Source organism: Sarcophilus harrisii, chromosome 5 (assembly GCF_902635505.1).
Source record: "Sarcophilus harrisii chromosome 5, mSarHar1.11, whole genome shotgun sequence".
Taxonomy (NCBI): Eukaryota; Metazoa; Chordata; class Mammalia; order Dasyuromorphia; family Dasyuridae; genus Sarcophilus; species Sarcophilus harrisii.
In genome coordinates this window covers 46,219,698-46,238,529 of record NC_045430.1, presented here as the reverse complement: position 1 = coordinate 46,238,529, position 18,832 = coordinate 46,219,698, and the positions used below count along the sequence as shown (strand labels likewise).

The 18,832-nt window shown below is 34.3% G+C and overlaps 1 protein-coding gene across 2 annotated transcripts in view; it reads left to right on the top strand.

Annotated features, from left to right (window-relative positions):
• Positions 1-18,832, top strand: part of TMTC2 (transmembrane O-mannosyltransferase targeting cadherins 2) — a 532,742-nt gene that overhangs the window by 250,431 nt on the left and 263,479 nt on the right. For both annotated transcript variants that reach the window (XM_031938906.1, XM_031938905.1), the window contains one exon: positions 7,509-8,337. In XM_031938906.1, the coding sequence (XP_031794766.1) occupies positions 7,509-8,337 (829 nt within the window). The remainder of the gene's footprint in view (positions 1-7,508; positions 8,338-18,832) is intronic.

The window sequence follows — 18,832 nt, the reverse complement described above, 5'->3', positions numbered from 1 at the left end:
TAAATCACTTAATTCTGCTTGCCTCAGTTTCTTCATCTGTAAAATGATCTGAAGAAGGAAATGACGAATGACTCCAGTATGTTTGCCAACAAAACCCCAAATGGAGTTAAAAAGAGTTGGACAGGATTGAAAAATGTCTGAACAATAAAAATTACATTTGAATAATTTGATTTATCCAATTGCTAAACAAATAAATATTTTGAGTGATGTTTTTACTTCTGAACTAGCTCTAAGAAATATCACTTATTCATAAGAAAAGGGAAAGATAGGGAATAAGCATTTATTAATCACTTACTATGTGACAGGCAGTGTGTTAAGCCCTTTATAAATATTATCTTATTTGATTCTCACAACAATCCTGTAGGAAAAGTTACTGTAAGTATTCTATTTTATAATTGAGAAAATTCAGACAAAACGAGTTCAAGTGACTTGCTCAGAGTTACACAGCTTTTAAGTATTAATGCAGTTAATAACTCCAATTTTATTAAAAATTATATTTGCTGTTTTGTTTTCTCTTTTAGAAAGCACACACACACACACACACACACTTGTTGTTCAGTTGTTTAGTTATATCCAAATCTTTATGACCAGATTTGGGAGTTTTCTTGGCAAAGATATTGAGGTAGTTTGACACAGTTCATTTTTACAGATGAAGAAATGAGGCAAAATGGGTTAAAAGATTTGCTGGAAGTCCCCATAGTCAGCAAGTGATTGAGGCTGTAGTTGAACATAAGTAGATGACTGTTTCCAAATCATTGCACTATCTTGCTGTGTGCTCACTTTCTCTGTGTCTGTGTCTATCTGTCTCTCTCTTATCTCTCTGTCTCTCTGTCTCTCTGTCTCTCTCTCTCTCTCTGTCTCTTTCCCCTCCCTCTCCTTACAGACACACATACATCAAATTTATTGATTTGCTTGATCAAATTGAAATTATGACTTACATTTATCATTTATAAATATTTTTTGTATTCATTGTAGTTAGAATTATTCAATTTATTTCAAAGGAATAGATTTCAATTAAAATCAACAAATTTGAATTTTTTATTATTTTCAAGCTACTGTTCTAAGTGTTGGGGAAACAAAATTTAAAAAAAAGACAACATCCTGTTCACAGGAACTTGGAGTGAGTTAGGGGAATGAAGATTTAATATTTGATAGAGAGGGAAGCAGCATGGAACAGGGAATAGACAGCTGACCTTTAAGTCAGAAAGAAGAAATCTGAAGTTTTGTCTCAGACATATGCTGGCCCCGAGATCCCAAACAAGGCTTTTTAGTGTTCTAGGCACTTCAAGACTCTAGGTTATAGAAAAGTTGCTGACCTGCATTGTAAGAGGACACTTCATCCCCTGGGAGTTCTTTATAATAGTGAAATCATGGACACAGTTCCTATTCTTATTCCATAATGTAAAATTAGATCAGGAATAGATTGAAGAAGATAGGAATCAGGGATATTCAAGTACAGAAAAATTATTTTTTCTTTTTTCTTTTTTAAACAGAGTGCAGTTTTGACAGAAATACTAATTCTATCAAATAATAATACCTATAGCTATTGCTATGATCCTGTTCAGTGCCCAACATTAGCAACAGCTTACGATGTTTCAGGAACTTCCCCTTAGTTAAGATGTGGTTTGAACACATACTCTTCTGCTGTGCATTAGTTCAGTTTCTCTTTTGAAACTCTTGCACATTTAAGATTATTTCCCTTGGCTGCCTCTGATGTGATAGGCAGCAAAGAAACTTGCTCAGGCTGACCTCCTCCTTTGGGGATTCCTTGCTTCTTTCCTCTGTTATATCCACACATACACACACACACACCCCTCCTCAGGACTAAATCTGTTTTCTAGTAGAACTTAAATATCCCTCTATTTCTTCCCATTTCTTGCAGGTCCTTTTTTTTTTCTTCCAAAGCATAAATTTCCAGTTTTTGTAAAAAAAAAAAAAAAAAAAAAAAAAAAAATCCTTTTTATAGCAGATTACCTTGGCTCTAATCCAAAGTATAAAAATGGAATTTTGCTGCTTGTACACAACAGAATTATTTCCCAGTATTAATCTTCTTTATTCAATATTGCACTTCCCATTTATCTCCTCTAAATGGGTAGTTTCTTCTTTATGTAATAGAAGTGACATAATTATTGCAATTTGTTTCCCAAATCAAATTATGAAAGTTTTCCCTATGGTTTTATTTCCTTTTAGTTATTTTTGTTGATGGGGGAGATCTATAAAAATTAAAGTTTGGAGTGAGTATAATTTCAGAGGATCTATGAGCTATAGTTTTTCTTTGAGTAGGAGAAGGCTACTAATAATAACAATAATACTAGCAATTAGCTTTTTTTTTTTTTTTTTTTTTTTGGTGCTTTGAAGTTTACCCTGTGCTTTGTATATTACCTCATTTGCTCTCAGAAATACTTGTGAAGTAAACTCTATTATTATCATTCCCATTTTAAAGATAAGGAAATTGAACCTGAGAGGGTCTCATAGCTAATAAGGAATTAGAACTCAAGTTTTTCTGATCTCAATTTTTAGCACTATTCACTTCACTATTTAGCTACATAGAATAGACTGGGAAAGTTAATCATCTCAGGGAATCATAGGATCATCAATTTAGAACTAGAAAGAATTTCAGAAGCCACTGTATAGAGTCCTTTCATTTTTACAGAAAAACATAGGGAAGAACAGAAAGATCAAGTAATTTACTCATGGTCACACAGCTAATGAGTTCTCTGAGCTAAGATTTTCCTAACTCTCAGCCCAGCACTTCATCCACCATGGGCTCTACCTGTATCAAGTCACTTCATTTAACTCTCACCATATGAGAATGAGAAGGCTGACAAAATATTGCATCACCATTTTAGAGAAAACTTAATTAGAATTCCATGCAGTATTATGCCAGGTTCTCAGAAGTAAGGAGTAAAGTCAGGAGCATTTTTTTTCCCTCTAAAACTGTTTGATTATAGCCATTTAGTATAAAGTTACTTTCCCCAAACTTCAAAGGACCCATTTCACACTCAGAAACATTATACATCTTGATTGGCCACATCTTCATTGTAGTTCCAAGGCAGCCTTTCTCTTCACTTTCTACTTTCTGTTATCTTTATTTCTATACTTTGTTAGTATATTCAGAATCCCTTTTATTGTTATTTTATTTTCTCTGGCATTTTCACTGTTTTTCTTTGCTTGTCCTGAATTATTCTTTGAGCTAGACATTTATAAACTTCTGCTCATAATTTATTTATGTAATCTTTCAAACGAGATGGTGTTAATATATTATATACTACACATTAAAGAAAGACATATGGGGTTATGAATATAAATTGTGAGAAATTCATATTCTCCTAGTGAATCAAAGTTGGAAAAGGCTGAATAATTTTCTTGGGGCTTCCTGGATTTTTCAAAAGCACTTTATTCACATAAAATGAAAACATTTAAAAGAAGACAAGGAGGAAAAAAATCAACCAACTGCAGGCATTTTGCTTTGCAAGCAAAAAATAAATAAAATAAATATCTATATATCCTAGAAATATTTAGCCATCACTTTGGGCAAAAAACATGCAAATATGTTTATTTCACATTCTTCCACTTCCTCTCCATTTTCCTCTTTTCTTTACTTTTCATACATCAGATACAAGTGTCCTCATGTGTCAGAAGGTCTCCAACTTGATAAGATATTTCAATTTGTATAACAGCTATCAAAAGGTAGGGAAGGTAAATTGTAAAAGCAGGAAGATAGTGGCTTCTGCCAGCAATCATAAGAAGAGTATGTACCTTTCTCCCCCTCTGAATCTGTTCAGAGTTGAGAGAAAAAGAGGAGGGACACACACACACACGGGTGTGTGCACACTACACACACACACACACACGACACACATACACAGACAGACAGACAGACAGACACACACACCACACACATACACACACTGAGAGAGACAGAGACAAAGAAACAAATACAGAAAGAGAAAAACAGACAGGCAGACAGAGATACACACAGAGAAACAGAGACAGTGGGACAGAGACACACACAGAGAAAGGATCCAGAACTTCTCAGCTTGTGATTCTTATTCTCTAATTGCAGAAATCCATGTCTTCACAGGAGGGAATTAGAGGAATATGATGCTAGAATATCTGAAATTATCTGATTGACTTTCCTAATATTCTTTAGTTCTTCCTTGACATGTATATTTACAGATAGTATAGACTGGTCACAATAGTCCCAGAGGAAAGAAGAGGCTTCTCTAGGGAGAAGGATGCCTTGGAAGGGAAAAAAACAAAAAGAATTCAAGTTCTGCAGGTACCATTATTTGGTGTTTACATGATTTTCATGATTAGTATATTCTATGGTCTATTGCTCCAAAACTGGTATATCTCTGAGAGTCATCATTTCCCTTTCTTCTTGAGAATCTTTCTCTCTAGCCTATCCATTGAGCAACACTTAGAATCTCTTTATAGTTTAGAGGAAGGTCTGATTGGTTGAGACTATCAAATATGCTTCTTCATATCTTGTAACTAACATGGAGATCTGCTTGCTGGCAATACAAGCTGAACACTTTGTCCTTGCATCCTTTTATGTTTGCTACAGATTGTAGTATTGGATTTTGTGCAAGTTCTTTGAAATTCAGAATTAGAACTGAAGACAAGGGGAGAGCAAGGTACCATGTAGTGGCCTGAGCTGGAAGCTTTATGAAGTCTTGGTATGGGAAATATGGAAGGATTTGAGTAGTGATAGTTCTGTGTCATTAAAATAGTGAGAGATGTGTAGGAGTATAGATGTAGAGTGGGAAAATATTCCTAGCCTCCTCATGTAGAAGTCTCTTAATCAATATTTGTGTAATAAATAATTACATGATGTTAATTTGCAACTGACTCTCTACAGGGAATGAAGTTCACATCTACTTAGCAAAATACATTGATTATGTAATATGAAAATTTAATTATATTAAGTGAGATAAATACTGCTGTATTTGTCCTTTGTTACAGAAGAGAACAAGACAGGGAAGTGATGCCATGGCATCCAAGTTAATTGGATATAAGTGAGAGAGGGCTGTGCAAGGTCACGTGCCTCACTTTCCCTGCCAGAGCCATCTGGGTCTAGTGGCCAGATAAAGGGTGGAGATGGCCTTGGATGCAGTGGAAGACCTTGACCTTTGTGCAGCCAATAAAGCACTAGTCCTGGAGTAAGGAATATCTAGGTTCAAATTCTACTTTAGATACTAATTATATGAACCTAGGCAAGTTAGATAATCTCTGCCCCAGTTTACTCAATAGTAAAACACAGGTCATAATAGCACTTATCTACTAGAGTTGTGTGGATCAAATAAAATAATATTTGTAAAGTTCTTTGTACAGCTTGATGCATAGTGGGTACTTAAAAATTGCTTATTCCCTTTCTGCCTAAATATAATAGCCAAAAAACAAACAAAAAACCCAATGCAATTCAGTTGAATTCAATAGACATTTTTAAAGCATCTGTCCAAGAAATTATGGCATCAACTGAAATTCAGTTGATGAAAAGCTTTCTGATAATTATTTTTCAACTGTAGTATATAAATGTGTGAGAGATAGGCAGACACGCAGAGAGAGAAATGGACACAGAGATTCCTGTCTACACTTAACTCTACCTACTTTGTATTATATTATACATTAATATTATATATTAAACAATAAATAAGCATATATAAAAACAAGTATATATGTACATGTTTATATAATGGTACAGTTTGTCAGCACAATGGGTAGAGTGTTGGGCCTGGAGTCAGGAAGACTCATCTTCCCAATTTCAAATGTGGCCTTGGACACTTACTAGATTTGTGATTCTAGGCAATTCACCTTGTTTGCTTCAGTTTCCTCATCTATAAAATGGGCTGGTGAAGGAAATGGTGTCTTTGCCAAGAAAATCCCAAATCTCATCCCAAAGAGTTGGACACAATTGAAATGATTGAACAACAAAACAACATGTGTACAAACAGATGAATGCATATATATATATGTATATTACATACATATTATATATACATTCAGATGTGTATACACATCCAAACATTGTACTAATATATACACCTTGAGAGACAGGATACTTAAAACACCTTCAGTCTCTTTTAACACTTGGTACAATGTTTCACCTAGAGTAGGTGAAAGAATGGGGGGGAAATTTATTGTTTAATATGCCTCTGATACTGTGTTAAGTTCTGAAGATACAAATGTGATAGTATCACAGGGATTGTTTTTGAGGTTGTGGATAGGAAGCAGTGTTGTGTAGTGGAAAGAATACTGACCAGAATCAAGGTATGGGTTCAAATTCTGCTACAGATGATTATTCCCCTATGATATTGGGAAGTTATTTGGCCTCTTAGGGCTTTAGTTTTCTCATCTATAAAATTAAGGGGTTTCCTCCCAATTCTAAACTTGAGTTTCTATGAACATATCTTAGATTCTGTTTTCTCATATTTAAAGTAAGAGCCTTGTACTAGATAATTAATAGTTGACCTATTTCAAAAAAGATAAGATTATAACTAGGTTGTAAGTGATAGATAATAGCTTTATGATAGTTAGAACAATTGACACCTTTTCTATAGGAACAGTGATAATATTAATTTGATCATTATGACCAGAACAAAAGATAAAAAAAGAGCTGGAAAGTGAGGTTAAGTGTTGTGTTATAATGGATGGCAAAATAGCCAAGAAAGACAATTGTATGGAACATTTATGCATAGTTCAGTGGTCAGGTCTAGGGCTGGGGGATTGACTAAATGACAATATACTTAGATACTTACTAATCATGGTAGCTCAGTCCCAAGGCAGTTTGTTCTATAACTCTCCTAGGGGCTAGTGAAGGGCAGAGAAATGAAGGAAAGGGAAAGTGTTTGATGTCTTCCTATGCTAAGTAAATATTTGCAAAATTATAAATGTTTGAATGAACAAATGAATTAAGAACAAAAATATCCTTTGGCTTTCTTTAGTTTTTTTTTTTTTTTCCTCCTTTTACTTGGGGGAACCATTTCATTTAGCAAAATGCAAATAAAGCATTATCTGCCTCAAAAGTTTGAAGTGCAAAGACATATAGAGGTTGTTATTAAGGCCATCATTAGAGAACCTGGAAAGTCTTTAAAACCTTTGAGTTACAAATTATGAATGACAACAGGGGGCAAAGTATTACAGCATTTGGAAACAAAAGGAGATAGGCTTCTCAGAAGAGGCCTTGCTGGGTGCTGACTAATCAAACTTATCTGTGTTGTCAGACCTAATCCTTTTAAGCATGAATATTTCACAGTTATCAGAAAGCCAAATTAAAAGAAACAAAAAAGAAGACTCAAGACCAGAAAAAGACCCCAATAGAGTACTTTTGGTGAACTGGAAATCTTTAGTAGCTTTCTAAACAGATGGAAATGAAATAATAGATTTGGAACGTAATGGTGTGTTTTTAATTGTGTTACAAAGGGTAATTCTACTTTGTCACTGAATATAAAAAATAGAATCACTTGCCTTCCATTAATATTTTTTCTCTGTCTCTTTTCTTTCAGAGAAAGAATGTGCCTCTTTTCTTCAGTGTTGGTTTATTAACTTTTTGGGGAACTTCACTTCTGGGGGCCCGCTTGTACTGGATGGGGAACAAGCCACCAAGCTTCTCCAACTCGGATAACCCTGCAGCTGATTCAGACAGCATCATGGCTCGCACTCTGACCTTCCTTTACTTACCAACCAAGAATCTCTGGCTGTTATTATGTCCAGATACTCTCAGCTTTGATTGGTCCATGGATGCAGTACCACTGATAAAAAGCATTTGTGATTGGAGAAACCTCCACACTGTGGCCTTCTATACTGGACTCTTTCTTCTGGCCTATTTCAGCCTGAGGAGTCCAAGCACCAACAGAGAGTGCAATGGGAAAGCCATCTCCAATGGCAAGCAGAATGCAAATGGGCATAGCTGCCACCCTGATGCAGAGCACCAGGACTCTGAGCCTAAGCCCAGCTTTACAGAGAAAGCAGAGAACGGCATTAAAAATCACATCCCTGCGCGACCACTGCTTCCTTCCACAGAGAACATTGTTGTTCTCTCACTGTCTTTGTTAATAGTTCCCTTCGTCCCTGCCACAAATCTGTTTTTCTATGTTGGTTTTGTAATTGCAGAACGTGTGCTGTATATTCCGAGTATGGGCTTCTGCCTCTTAATTGCAGTAGGTGCCAGAGCCCTTTATGTCAAAGCCCAAAAGCGCTTTCTGAAGAATTTGATTTTTTATGCTACAGGTGCACTAATTGTTTTTTATGGACTCAAGACTGCCATCAGAAATGGAGACTGGCAGAATGAAGAGATGCTATACAGATCAGGGATAAAAGTCAACCCAGCAAAAGGTAATCTTTTATTCATTCACTCATCCAATTAAAAATTGAATGTATTTCCCATCGACTACCTTTGTTATATTTAAGTTAAATTTAAGCTTTCAAAGTTTTTTAAGTTAAAAGTTGAATTAAAAGAAGTCATATTTAAATTAAAAGAAGAAAATAAAAAGAGAATGTTTAGCTTTTGGTTTATACCCCATATACAAGTTTTCCTTCCAAACTAGATGGACCATAAACCAGATTGATAGAACCATTCAGTATTTCTATAATTGAAATATGGAGCTGTTTCCCTGTGGACTGGATAAGCTTGTTCAAAGTGATCAAAATTTCTACAGAATTTAGAGAGCATTTCTGGTACCTTAATTCAATTAATGAAAGGAAGCTGAGGGGTTTGGTATTGCCTCTTGAGTTAAAGGACTTGGATTTGCTTCTTGTTTCTGCAACTTGGTCAAGTTCTTGGTTTTCCATGTCGTCACTTACAAAACAAGAAGGTTGGACAAGTTGGTCTCTGAAACCTCTCTCAATTGGTGACCTATGATCTCACATACATCTCAACTATAGTTTTCTTATCTTTAACATGCCTGACACATAGTAGACACTTAATAAATGTTTATTGATCAGTTGGTACAGTCTAGATATCCTCAGATATCTCTGCTGTCTCTAGATTTATGATTGTAATTTTAGATTCTTTTTTGTCACATATTAAAAGTTAGGTGATCCCACTTACATTCACTATAGTGCTAATGTTTTCAAAGTATTATGTGAGGTGTTAACTATAAGACACACATTAAAGTCTTGAAAAGATTTGGCTAAAATTAATCCTGGTTCTTTGAAATTGTATCTCCAGGTGTCAGTGTGCCCATGTGACAGCAATTAGTCTCTGGTGCTTTTCTACTAGACAAAATAATTAAGGTGTTACCAAATTCTTATCAAAATGCTCTTATTTAAAAATTACTAATTGCTTTGAGGAGCTGACTCACTTATCATGTAGCAAAATAACTGTTAGATGTTTGAACTTTTTTTCTAATTCAGAGAAAGGAATCAACGCATTTTGGCATCCATTGCCAGAACAACAACAAAAAAGCATTTGGATTTGAGGTGCTTTAGAATTATCAACATCTGTTACTATGGGAAATTCTTGTTTAAGGAATTAACCAATCAATAAGAATAGATAGCAGTGGGGTGAGAATAACTATGTTTCCAGGGCAAAAAGATGGCTTACTAAATTAGGCCAAAGGCTCTTATTCTGTATGATCCTTTTGTTTTAAAATCTTAAATCAGTACTCCATACATTCATAATTGACAATTTTGGTTATTTGTCACTTGATGTTACCTGTGTATTTGGAAACTGATTTTGTCTATCTTTTCTTATGTGATGTTTTTCATGTAATTTTTCCAAGTTTGTCTTAAATGGTTGAAAGACTGGACTTGAAATCAGGAAAATGAGTCCAGGCTTGTGACTTTGGGAAACTCATTTAACATTTCCTCATCTGTGAACTGAGGTCAAGTATATATCATAGTATTTGAAAATTTCTACTTGTATACTACTTTTTCCTGGCAGCTACATGGCACAGTAGATAGAGAGCTGGGTCTGAAATCAATAAGACTCATTTTCCTGAGTTAAAATCTGGCCTCAGATACTTACTAGCTGTGCGATTCTAGAAAGTTATTTAACCATTTTGTCTTAGTTTCCTCATCTGTAAAATGAACTAAAGAAAGAAAAACCAAACTACTAGTGTTTTTTTCCAAGGAAATCCCAAATTGTGTCACAAAACAGTTGAATACATCTAAAATGATTAAACAATACTACTTGTCTCATAAGGTTTGTGTATGGATACGTGTGTGTGTGGTTGTGTGTGTGTGTGTGTGTGTGTGTGGAAGGGGTATACATATATATGCGTGAGAGCAATTTGTAAAAGTTCAAGTACTATGAGAGTTTTAATACCCAAACAATATTACTAAGGCCTTTGGAATGCCCTGTATGTAACTGAATGTTTATGATCATTTTTTACTCAAAAGAGGTAGTATGGTGTAATGGTTAAAGAGCTAGCCTTAGGGCAATAAAGATCTAAGTTTAAGTCCCATTTCTAAATGCTGCTGACTTATTGAAACTGGGCAAATCACTCAACCACTCAGTTGTTCCAGTCATCTTTTAAAGACTCTTAAGTTCCAAAGATAGTAATTCTCCATTAACCGAAGAACTTACTGTTTGAAAGCTCTCTATGTTGATGGAATCATAGTTGTGGACCCCAAAAGAAAAAAAAATCAAATAAATCTGCCAGCACATAAATATTTGAGGACTTAATTTGTGCAGGGAACCATGCTCAGCTCTGAAGTATTTAGTTTATGGCCATATTGTTTTGCCCACTTAATAGAAAAAGTACATTGAGGACAGTTCTTCATTCTCAACTGGCCAATAAACCTAAGGAAAGCCTCAGAGAAAACAGACCTTGGCAGGTTCAGTCAGCAAACATAAATGTTTTCTTAAATAGAGTTCTAATTGCCCACACTTCAGTAGAGTTGATTAAAGAAAAATAGATAGCAGGGATTCCAAAGGAGAGTCCAGACACTTAAAAGAGGCTGTTGTTTACCATTACTGAACATTGAAAAAAAATAGCCTTCCTGTGACTTTTCTCATTAGTGAGTTCTGCCCAAGTTATTGATCATCTGAACTCAAACCCTATTACTAAAAGAACTAGTTGTTTGCAGAGGAATGTGATACCTTGAAGAAGGCATGTGAGTATCTCTATCAAGGGACTTTCCTTGACTTAGAAGCTACTTTTCTGTTATTTATTTGGCAGATAATACATTTTGGTTGTACTATCTAGCCTCTGAAATATCTTCCAACTCTCAGATTTCATGACACTATGATATACTCAAGGAAACTGAAAAAAAAAATCAATACTTTCTGGATCCCTGGTCAATAATGATACTGGGATTAATTTTGCCTAATTGTGTTGAATATGCCCCAGTTATGAACCTGTTATGTACATTTTATTGTGTTATTTGCTATTTTGCTCTATTCAGTGCTTTGTTGTATTTATTAATCTGGCCAACAGGATAAATAAAGCACTTCTTCCCTACTTCCTCCATAATACTTTAGTGTAACAAAAAGAATCAGAGATACAGAATCTTAGTTTGAATCTGAGGTCTGTTACTTATTAGCTAGATGACCAAGTAACCTCTGTTCTGTAGGGCTCTTTTCCTTTATAAAGTAAATTGATCAGGAATAATAATCTCCAAGGTATCTTCCACCTTCAAATAATTATAACTCTAACTTGTATTCCTCTACTAGTGATAGGTGCCAAATCATTATTCAATAAATAAATGTCATTAGTGTATATGTATATTACATGAATATATATTATATAATATATGTAGCTATAGACACATATGTATATAGATATATGCATATACATATACATACATACACACATGCTAATATTTATATAGTAACTACTGTGTGTCAGGCGTTGCACTATGCTAAACAATTTACAATGATTATCTTATTTAATTCTCACAACAACATTGGGGAATAGATGCTATTATTATCTCCATTTTACAAATGAAAAAACTGAGGCAAATAGAGCTTAAACGACTTATCCAGGTTTATAGATAGTATCTGAAGATGGGTTTGAATTCATATCTTTCTAACTCTAGACTTAGCACATTAACCTAGTGGCTCCTAGTGCCACCCTCCCTTCTCTTCTTCCTCTTCTTTCTCTCATTTTTTCCTCTCTTTGCTCATAGGTCTGTATGTATTTGTTTATGTGTATGTAAATATATATATATAGACTGACACACATACATACATGTGTGTGTGTTGTGTGTATATATATATATATATAAGCAGAGATAAAATTAAAAATGAGTTCCTTTGGTTCTTTTTTGCATCACTGTTTTATATATGTGTGTATATGCATATATATGCATATATAAAGTGTGTATATATCTATATCTATATCTATTTATCCATATATTCAGAGAGAGAGAGACAAACTGATAGTGATTAGCTATTGCCACTTTGATTCAGGAATTCCAAAAGTCAAGCTTAGGAATCATAGGATCTCCAGAAAAGGTAGATAATATGTTCCCCTTTATGCTGCTATGTAAAATCTATTTAGAAAAGTCACACATTAGAGACTAGATTGAAGAAAACATAGTTCATGTGAATTATGTGTGACTTTCTCACTTTCTATGTCTAAGATATTTAAAAGTAAGTGCCTATATAGACCCTGAGGGTGGAAAATGCCTCATTTTGGATTCAGTGCCCATCTTCTAGAACATAAACTTGATTTTGATATAAGGTTAGTTCTTTAAAAGCTTACTGCTTCAGTTTCTCTGACTATAAAAATGGGGATGATAGTGTTGGCCACTGGGAAATATTCCAGTTTAGCTATTACCTGAGAGTAAATCAGGCAATTCTGGAAAACAGTGACACCATGTTCAGTGTCATCAAGGACATGGTGAAGGCCACAGTAACCAGCCTCTCATGTTGTCTAAGGCATTCTGTACAAAATGTGAGAATCTGTATAGGGGCAGAAGTAATAACTCTCTATGATTTGGAACAATGTTTTCACATTGATTTTAGTTGTTTAGTTTACTCTGTACTTTTTTTTTTTTTCTGGTCACCATGTGAAACTCCTAGCTGTTCTATTTGGCAAGAATCTTCCTACTTAAAGGGTTAATCTAATTTGCTTGATAGATTATACATCTAACATACTTGATCTTTAAGTTTATCTCCAATTAAACTCATTTCATTGGTTAATTTCTTGTTTAGGCTTTTGAAAACATTATCTGATTTTTTAGACATCATTCTATGTCCTGTAAAACAATCTAATTCATCAGGAATAGGTCTTTGATTGTCTTGTTTTTTGTATTGGAAGGGCCTTCATTATACACATACTATTATCTCCTTTGAGAGCCCTGGATCCAGGTGGCAATGGACTATCTATGAATTAGCTATTGCATACAAATAATTGGTACTAAATTGGAACCAAAAAAATTATTGGGTAAAAACAAAACAAAACAATATATAAATTCAGAGTTCAAGTCTGGATAGTGGAAGAATGATAGTTGATTTTAGACTTCTCAAGCCACAAGTACTACCTCATTAGCAGAAAGAAAATGTCAAGAAAATACTAGACAAAGTTGATTACTGTATCTCAGTTTTATCTAAATGACTGTTTATATGTTTGCATTTTTGTTCAAGGAAGAAAGGAATTTTCTCTTTGGTTACTGGGATAATGAAGAAGCCACAGAATCTTTAGAATTTTCATTCCCCCTTTTTTTTTTTTTTTTTTTTTTTTTGATGAGTGGTTGTGATAATGGAATTGGACTAGCATTTATAAAAGAAAAAGAAAAATTCCCAGTACATACCAGAGATTTCCATGGTAATGAATATCCTGATTGAGAAATTGTGGGAGTAGCATATCTATGGAGAAAAGTTATCATGTGGCTGAAATTATGAAATATGAACTATTTCTGAAACTATCTAGGCATTTCCTAAATTGGTTACAACATTTTTAATTTGCTATATATTGCATGCCTCTTAAGTTGGCTTAAAAAATGGAAATCCTTTTTTAAAAAATAAAAACAAAGTAAAAACAAAAACAGACAAAAATATAGCAGAATTTCAAAAAGCAAACCACACATTAATTTAACTTGTGCTTTGTCTCCAATCAGAATTTGGCCCTCAACAATTGGTACTACCTGAATGACAATCCTCTTCTACTATCTAAAATCCCCAGGATTATGAAATGACTATATTAATTAATAAATATTCATTCAAATAAAGAAGTAGAATAGTGAGGGAGAAAGATACAGCTTTTGTGTTAGAAAGCATTGGCTTCCAGTTCAGTGTGACATAATACTGGTTATAGGACAAGACAAATAAATTCCTAGAATGCAGACAGCTCTTTGATACTATTAGTTGTAGAGGAATCAATTTCTGTTTATTGGGGAACATTCCCAATGTGTGAGGTTTCTAAACTCATGAATTAACCCCCCCCCCCCCTTAGCCCTGAAAATATATTTATAACTGTTATGGATAAAAATGAAATGTAAGTTGCAAATAAAATAATTAGCTAACTATTTTATGGATATGCTGTCAATAATTTCCCCTTTTCTATTTATAGAACCATTCATGATTTTTGTTAATGTTTTCCTCTTATGACTTCTATTTTGTAGCAGAATTTCAGACTCAGATACTCATTCTAACATTGAGTTATATATAGCATCTTACTTAAATCTCAAAATAAGAATTTTTCATCAAGGAATTAGACATAAAACTTTAATGTTTTAATTTACTAATAATTGGATCTTAGTATTTGCTTTGATTATATATTTAGTATTTATTAGTATTAGATCTTAGTATTTGCATGGACATATAAGGGAAATTAGGCAGTGCAGTGGATGGAATGCAAGGCCTGGAGTTAGGAACACATCTTTCTAAGTTCAAATCTGGTCTGAGACACTTACTAGCTTTGTGACTCTAGGCAAGTCACTTAAGCCCATTTATCTCCATTTTTCTTCATCTGAAAAATGAGGAGGAGAAGAAAACGGCAAACCACTCTGGTATCTTTTCCAAGAAAACCTCAAATGTTATCACAAAGTCAGATATGATTGAAGTGACTCAACAGTCACACATGACTGAAAAATGATTTAGCAGCAATAATCTACATTACACATCTAACATCAAGAGTACTAAAGTGAGTGCAGAAACATTTTTCTAATCTTAGAAAATCATGCAAATTAAAATATTTATTCCTCCCATTCATAGACCTAAGAAAGATTTGTTAAAGATTTGTAAGTGCTTAGCAAAATGTATTGCCTGGCTGTTGTTTGAAGCAATTATGAAACAAGGAATTTATTTCTTTGGTTGCTAATATGGAGGCCACAAAATTTTTAAAATTTTCATTCTTTTTCATTTTTTAGTTAGTGATTGAGATAATGGAATTGGACTCAGATGGGTCAGTTGAGCAGCAAATCTGGCAATAATATTGTCAGAATAAAAATTCTGGCAAAAATACCAGGTTTTGTGGTATTGGTTTTTTTTTTTTTTTTCATTTTAATTGATGATTTTGTCAACTGGAATAGGTATTCTTAACCTTCTCTGTGTTATAAATATCTTGTCTCAATATATTGAAATCTACAGACGCTTCAGAATTATACTTTTAAATTTATAAAAATAAAGGATATACCATTGTGGAAGACATTAATTATATTGAAATAAAAATGTAATTTCATGGTACCAGTGAAATGTAGACCTTGTGTTAAGAGCTTCTTTTCTAGAATATTCAAAATTTGATATTTTCTCTAGCTATTAGTATTTTAGCACTATTTATCCCTGATTACAGATAAGTCATGATTTCAAGCTTTATATACATTCATCGAAAAAGAATCAGAACACTTTACTTCTAAACACATACATGTCAAAAGCTTATCCAATATTTTGTCACCACAGAAGGAGCTGCTAAATATGTGTGTGTGTGTGTGTATGTATGTATATGTACACACACACACATACACACACATTCTCTTTCCTTTTTAATTAGCTCTTTGGGATACAGATGCAGTAGTGGTATTGCTGCATCAACGGGTATGCCCAAGTTGGTTGCCCTTTGGGTATAATTCCAAATTGTTATCCAGAATGGTAGGATCAGTTCACAATTCCACTAACAATGCATCGGTGTCCTACTTTTCTCACATCCTCTCCACTTTCTTTTTGGAGGGGAGGGTGTGTTATATTGGCCAATCTGATAGGTGTGAGTGATAGTTGAGAATTGTTTTAATTTTTATTTCTCTAAACAAAAATGACCAAGTCTTATATGCCTATAGTTTTTTTTTAAATTTTTTTCATCTGAAAACTGCCAGTTCATATCCTTTTATCTTTTATTAATTGGGAATGGCTTGTAGTCTTATAAATTGTCTCAGTTTTCTATGTATTTGAGAACTAAGATGTTTGTCAGAGATATTTGCTGTAAAGATTTTTTCCTACATTTCTGTTATTTTTTTTTTAATCTTGGTTGCATTGGCTTTGTTTGTATAAAAGTTTTTTTTTAATTTAATATATTTAAAGTTATCTATTTTGCATTTTGCAGTGTTCTCTACCTCTTGCTTGGTCATGAATTTTCTCCCTCCCATAGATCTGACAGTCAGACTATTTCTTGCTTTATAAAATTTGCTCATGATGTCTAATAACCTATTTACTTCCTTAGTTTCTATCTTGTTCATTTTTTGATTGGAAAATTCTGAGAGAAGATAGTTGAGGTTCCCTACTAGTATACTTTTGTTGTCTATTTTTTCCTGTAACTCATTTAATTTCTCCTTTAAGAATTTGGATGCTATACCACTTGGTGCATATATGTTTATTAGTATTACTTTATTGTCTATGGTAAGATATAGTTTTTTTCCTTACCCCCTTTAATTAGGCCTATTTTTGTTTTTGTTTGTAATTTTGATTGTTACCCCTGTTTTTTTTTTTTAACTTCAGCTGAAACATAATAGACTCTGCTCTAACCCCTTTCTTTTACTTAGTGTGTGACTTTGCTTCAAGTGTGTTTCTTATAAACATGTAGGATTCTGTTTTTTGAGCCATTCTACTATCTGCTTCTGTTTTATGGGAGAGTTCATTCCATTCACATTCACAGTTATGATTACTGCCTGTATATTTCCTTCCATGACATTTTTCCTATTTCTCCTCTCCTTCTTTCATTTTTTCCCTCCTTCCCAGTGTTTTGTTAATGTCTATGACCTCTTCTGATCTGCCTTCCTTCTATTCTTACCCTCCTCCCTTTATTTAATCTCCTTCCCTCCTACTTCCTGGTTAGAAAAGATAGACTTCTATATTCAACTGATTATGTATATTTTTCCCCTTTGAGATAATACTGAGGAGAGTAATAAATGTTCAAGTGATGTTCATTGTCCACCCTCACATCTTCCTCTCCACTGTAATAGATCTTTCACATTCTTCATTTGAAATAATTTAGGCTACTCTCCCTTCTTTCTGCACCCAGTTCCTCTTTTCTCATTCCTTAATTTTTTTTAATGTTAGAGTTTTATTTTTGAAAAGAGTTTAAATCAAGTAAAATTTAATCTAAAGTGGAAATAAAATAACTATGGACTTGAATCTTGATTTCCCCTCTCACTATTAAAAAAATAGATGTTGTTTTTCAGATATTTAAACTTAAGTGACTAGCTGGTTTCAAAACTGTTGAGGCAAACTAGACTTGTATTTGGGTAAAAATATCATCTTATTCACAAAATGAAAAACATCTATGTAAACTCCCACTGAAGCTACTGATTGCCCAGGGTCATCCATACTAATCTTGCCTGGAAACACATGATGCCAATGTTAAGGTGTCAAACAGCCTTTCTTTATTGTTAATCTCATCAGGCGTTAGCAGGAAGCAAGAGCAAGTGTATGTATGTTTCTTTGTCTCTCTTTCTGAATCTGTGCCTCTTTCTACTTCTCTCCACATCCTTCTTTGCCATGGACTCAAAGTTGGCCATTTATATTTACTCTTCTCTGGGATTACCCCATGCTTAGCCCATTTAGCACTGCATAGGTGGATCCACAGAAGGGAGACATCTGGAATTAGTGCTGCATCCTAAGAAAAGATCTAGCAAGAGGACCCCCCCCCCCCCCCCCATCTCAAGGAAACACCTATAAGACATAACGTCCTGCCTCAGAGGCCAAGTCCCTTTTTACTTCCTGGGTCCACCCTACCAGCTGACATGGCATACATGGCAATTCTCAGAAAGAATGTCCCTAACATATCCCTCTTTCTGTTTAGCAAGGACTGCTCACAAAACCAGCTTTGATATTAAAAATATAAAAATATATCTACATATAAAACATAGGCTTAAAGAAGAAAAAGTATAAAGATGCAATAAAGGGGAGTATGTTCAATCAAGTGTTAGTACCAAAGCTAGAGAAGAATTTTCCCAAGTTTTCCACAAGGAGCCACCTTAAGCAGTCAGACACAGATTTATCTGTTGCAAAGGGATGAAGGTCTTATCTTCTGGAACTACTTCAGGCTGACAAGGGGCATATAGCTGGCCCTACTCTATAGGATCCAGACTGAAGAAGAGGGGAAATGAATGACTTGTAGGCAGCAGCACCAACATCCAGAATAAAGTGTCAAGATCAGGTCTAAAGTGATTTCAGGTTGACCAAATGGTTGGTATTTCTGGAATCCTTCTGAAATCCAGTGGCCTTCCCCATCAAGACCTACAAGACATAAATATCCCGGCCTTCTCCAAAGTACTAAGTTTGGACCTTGCCCATGTCTTTCCTTGTCCTTTCAAAGGACTTTTTAAATGTTCTGATGCTTGAAGCCCTGTTTTCATAGGATCTAGTTTTCTATCCTGTAAACCTTTATCCACATCCACCCATCTAGCTCTTTAACTTGCACAGCTGTGTCACCGGGGATGATCACGGGCAAGCTTATACCCTTACCTATTATGCATTCCTGCTTTCCCATCTCTCAATGGGGCTATTGAA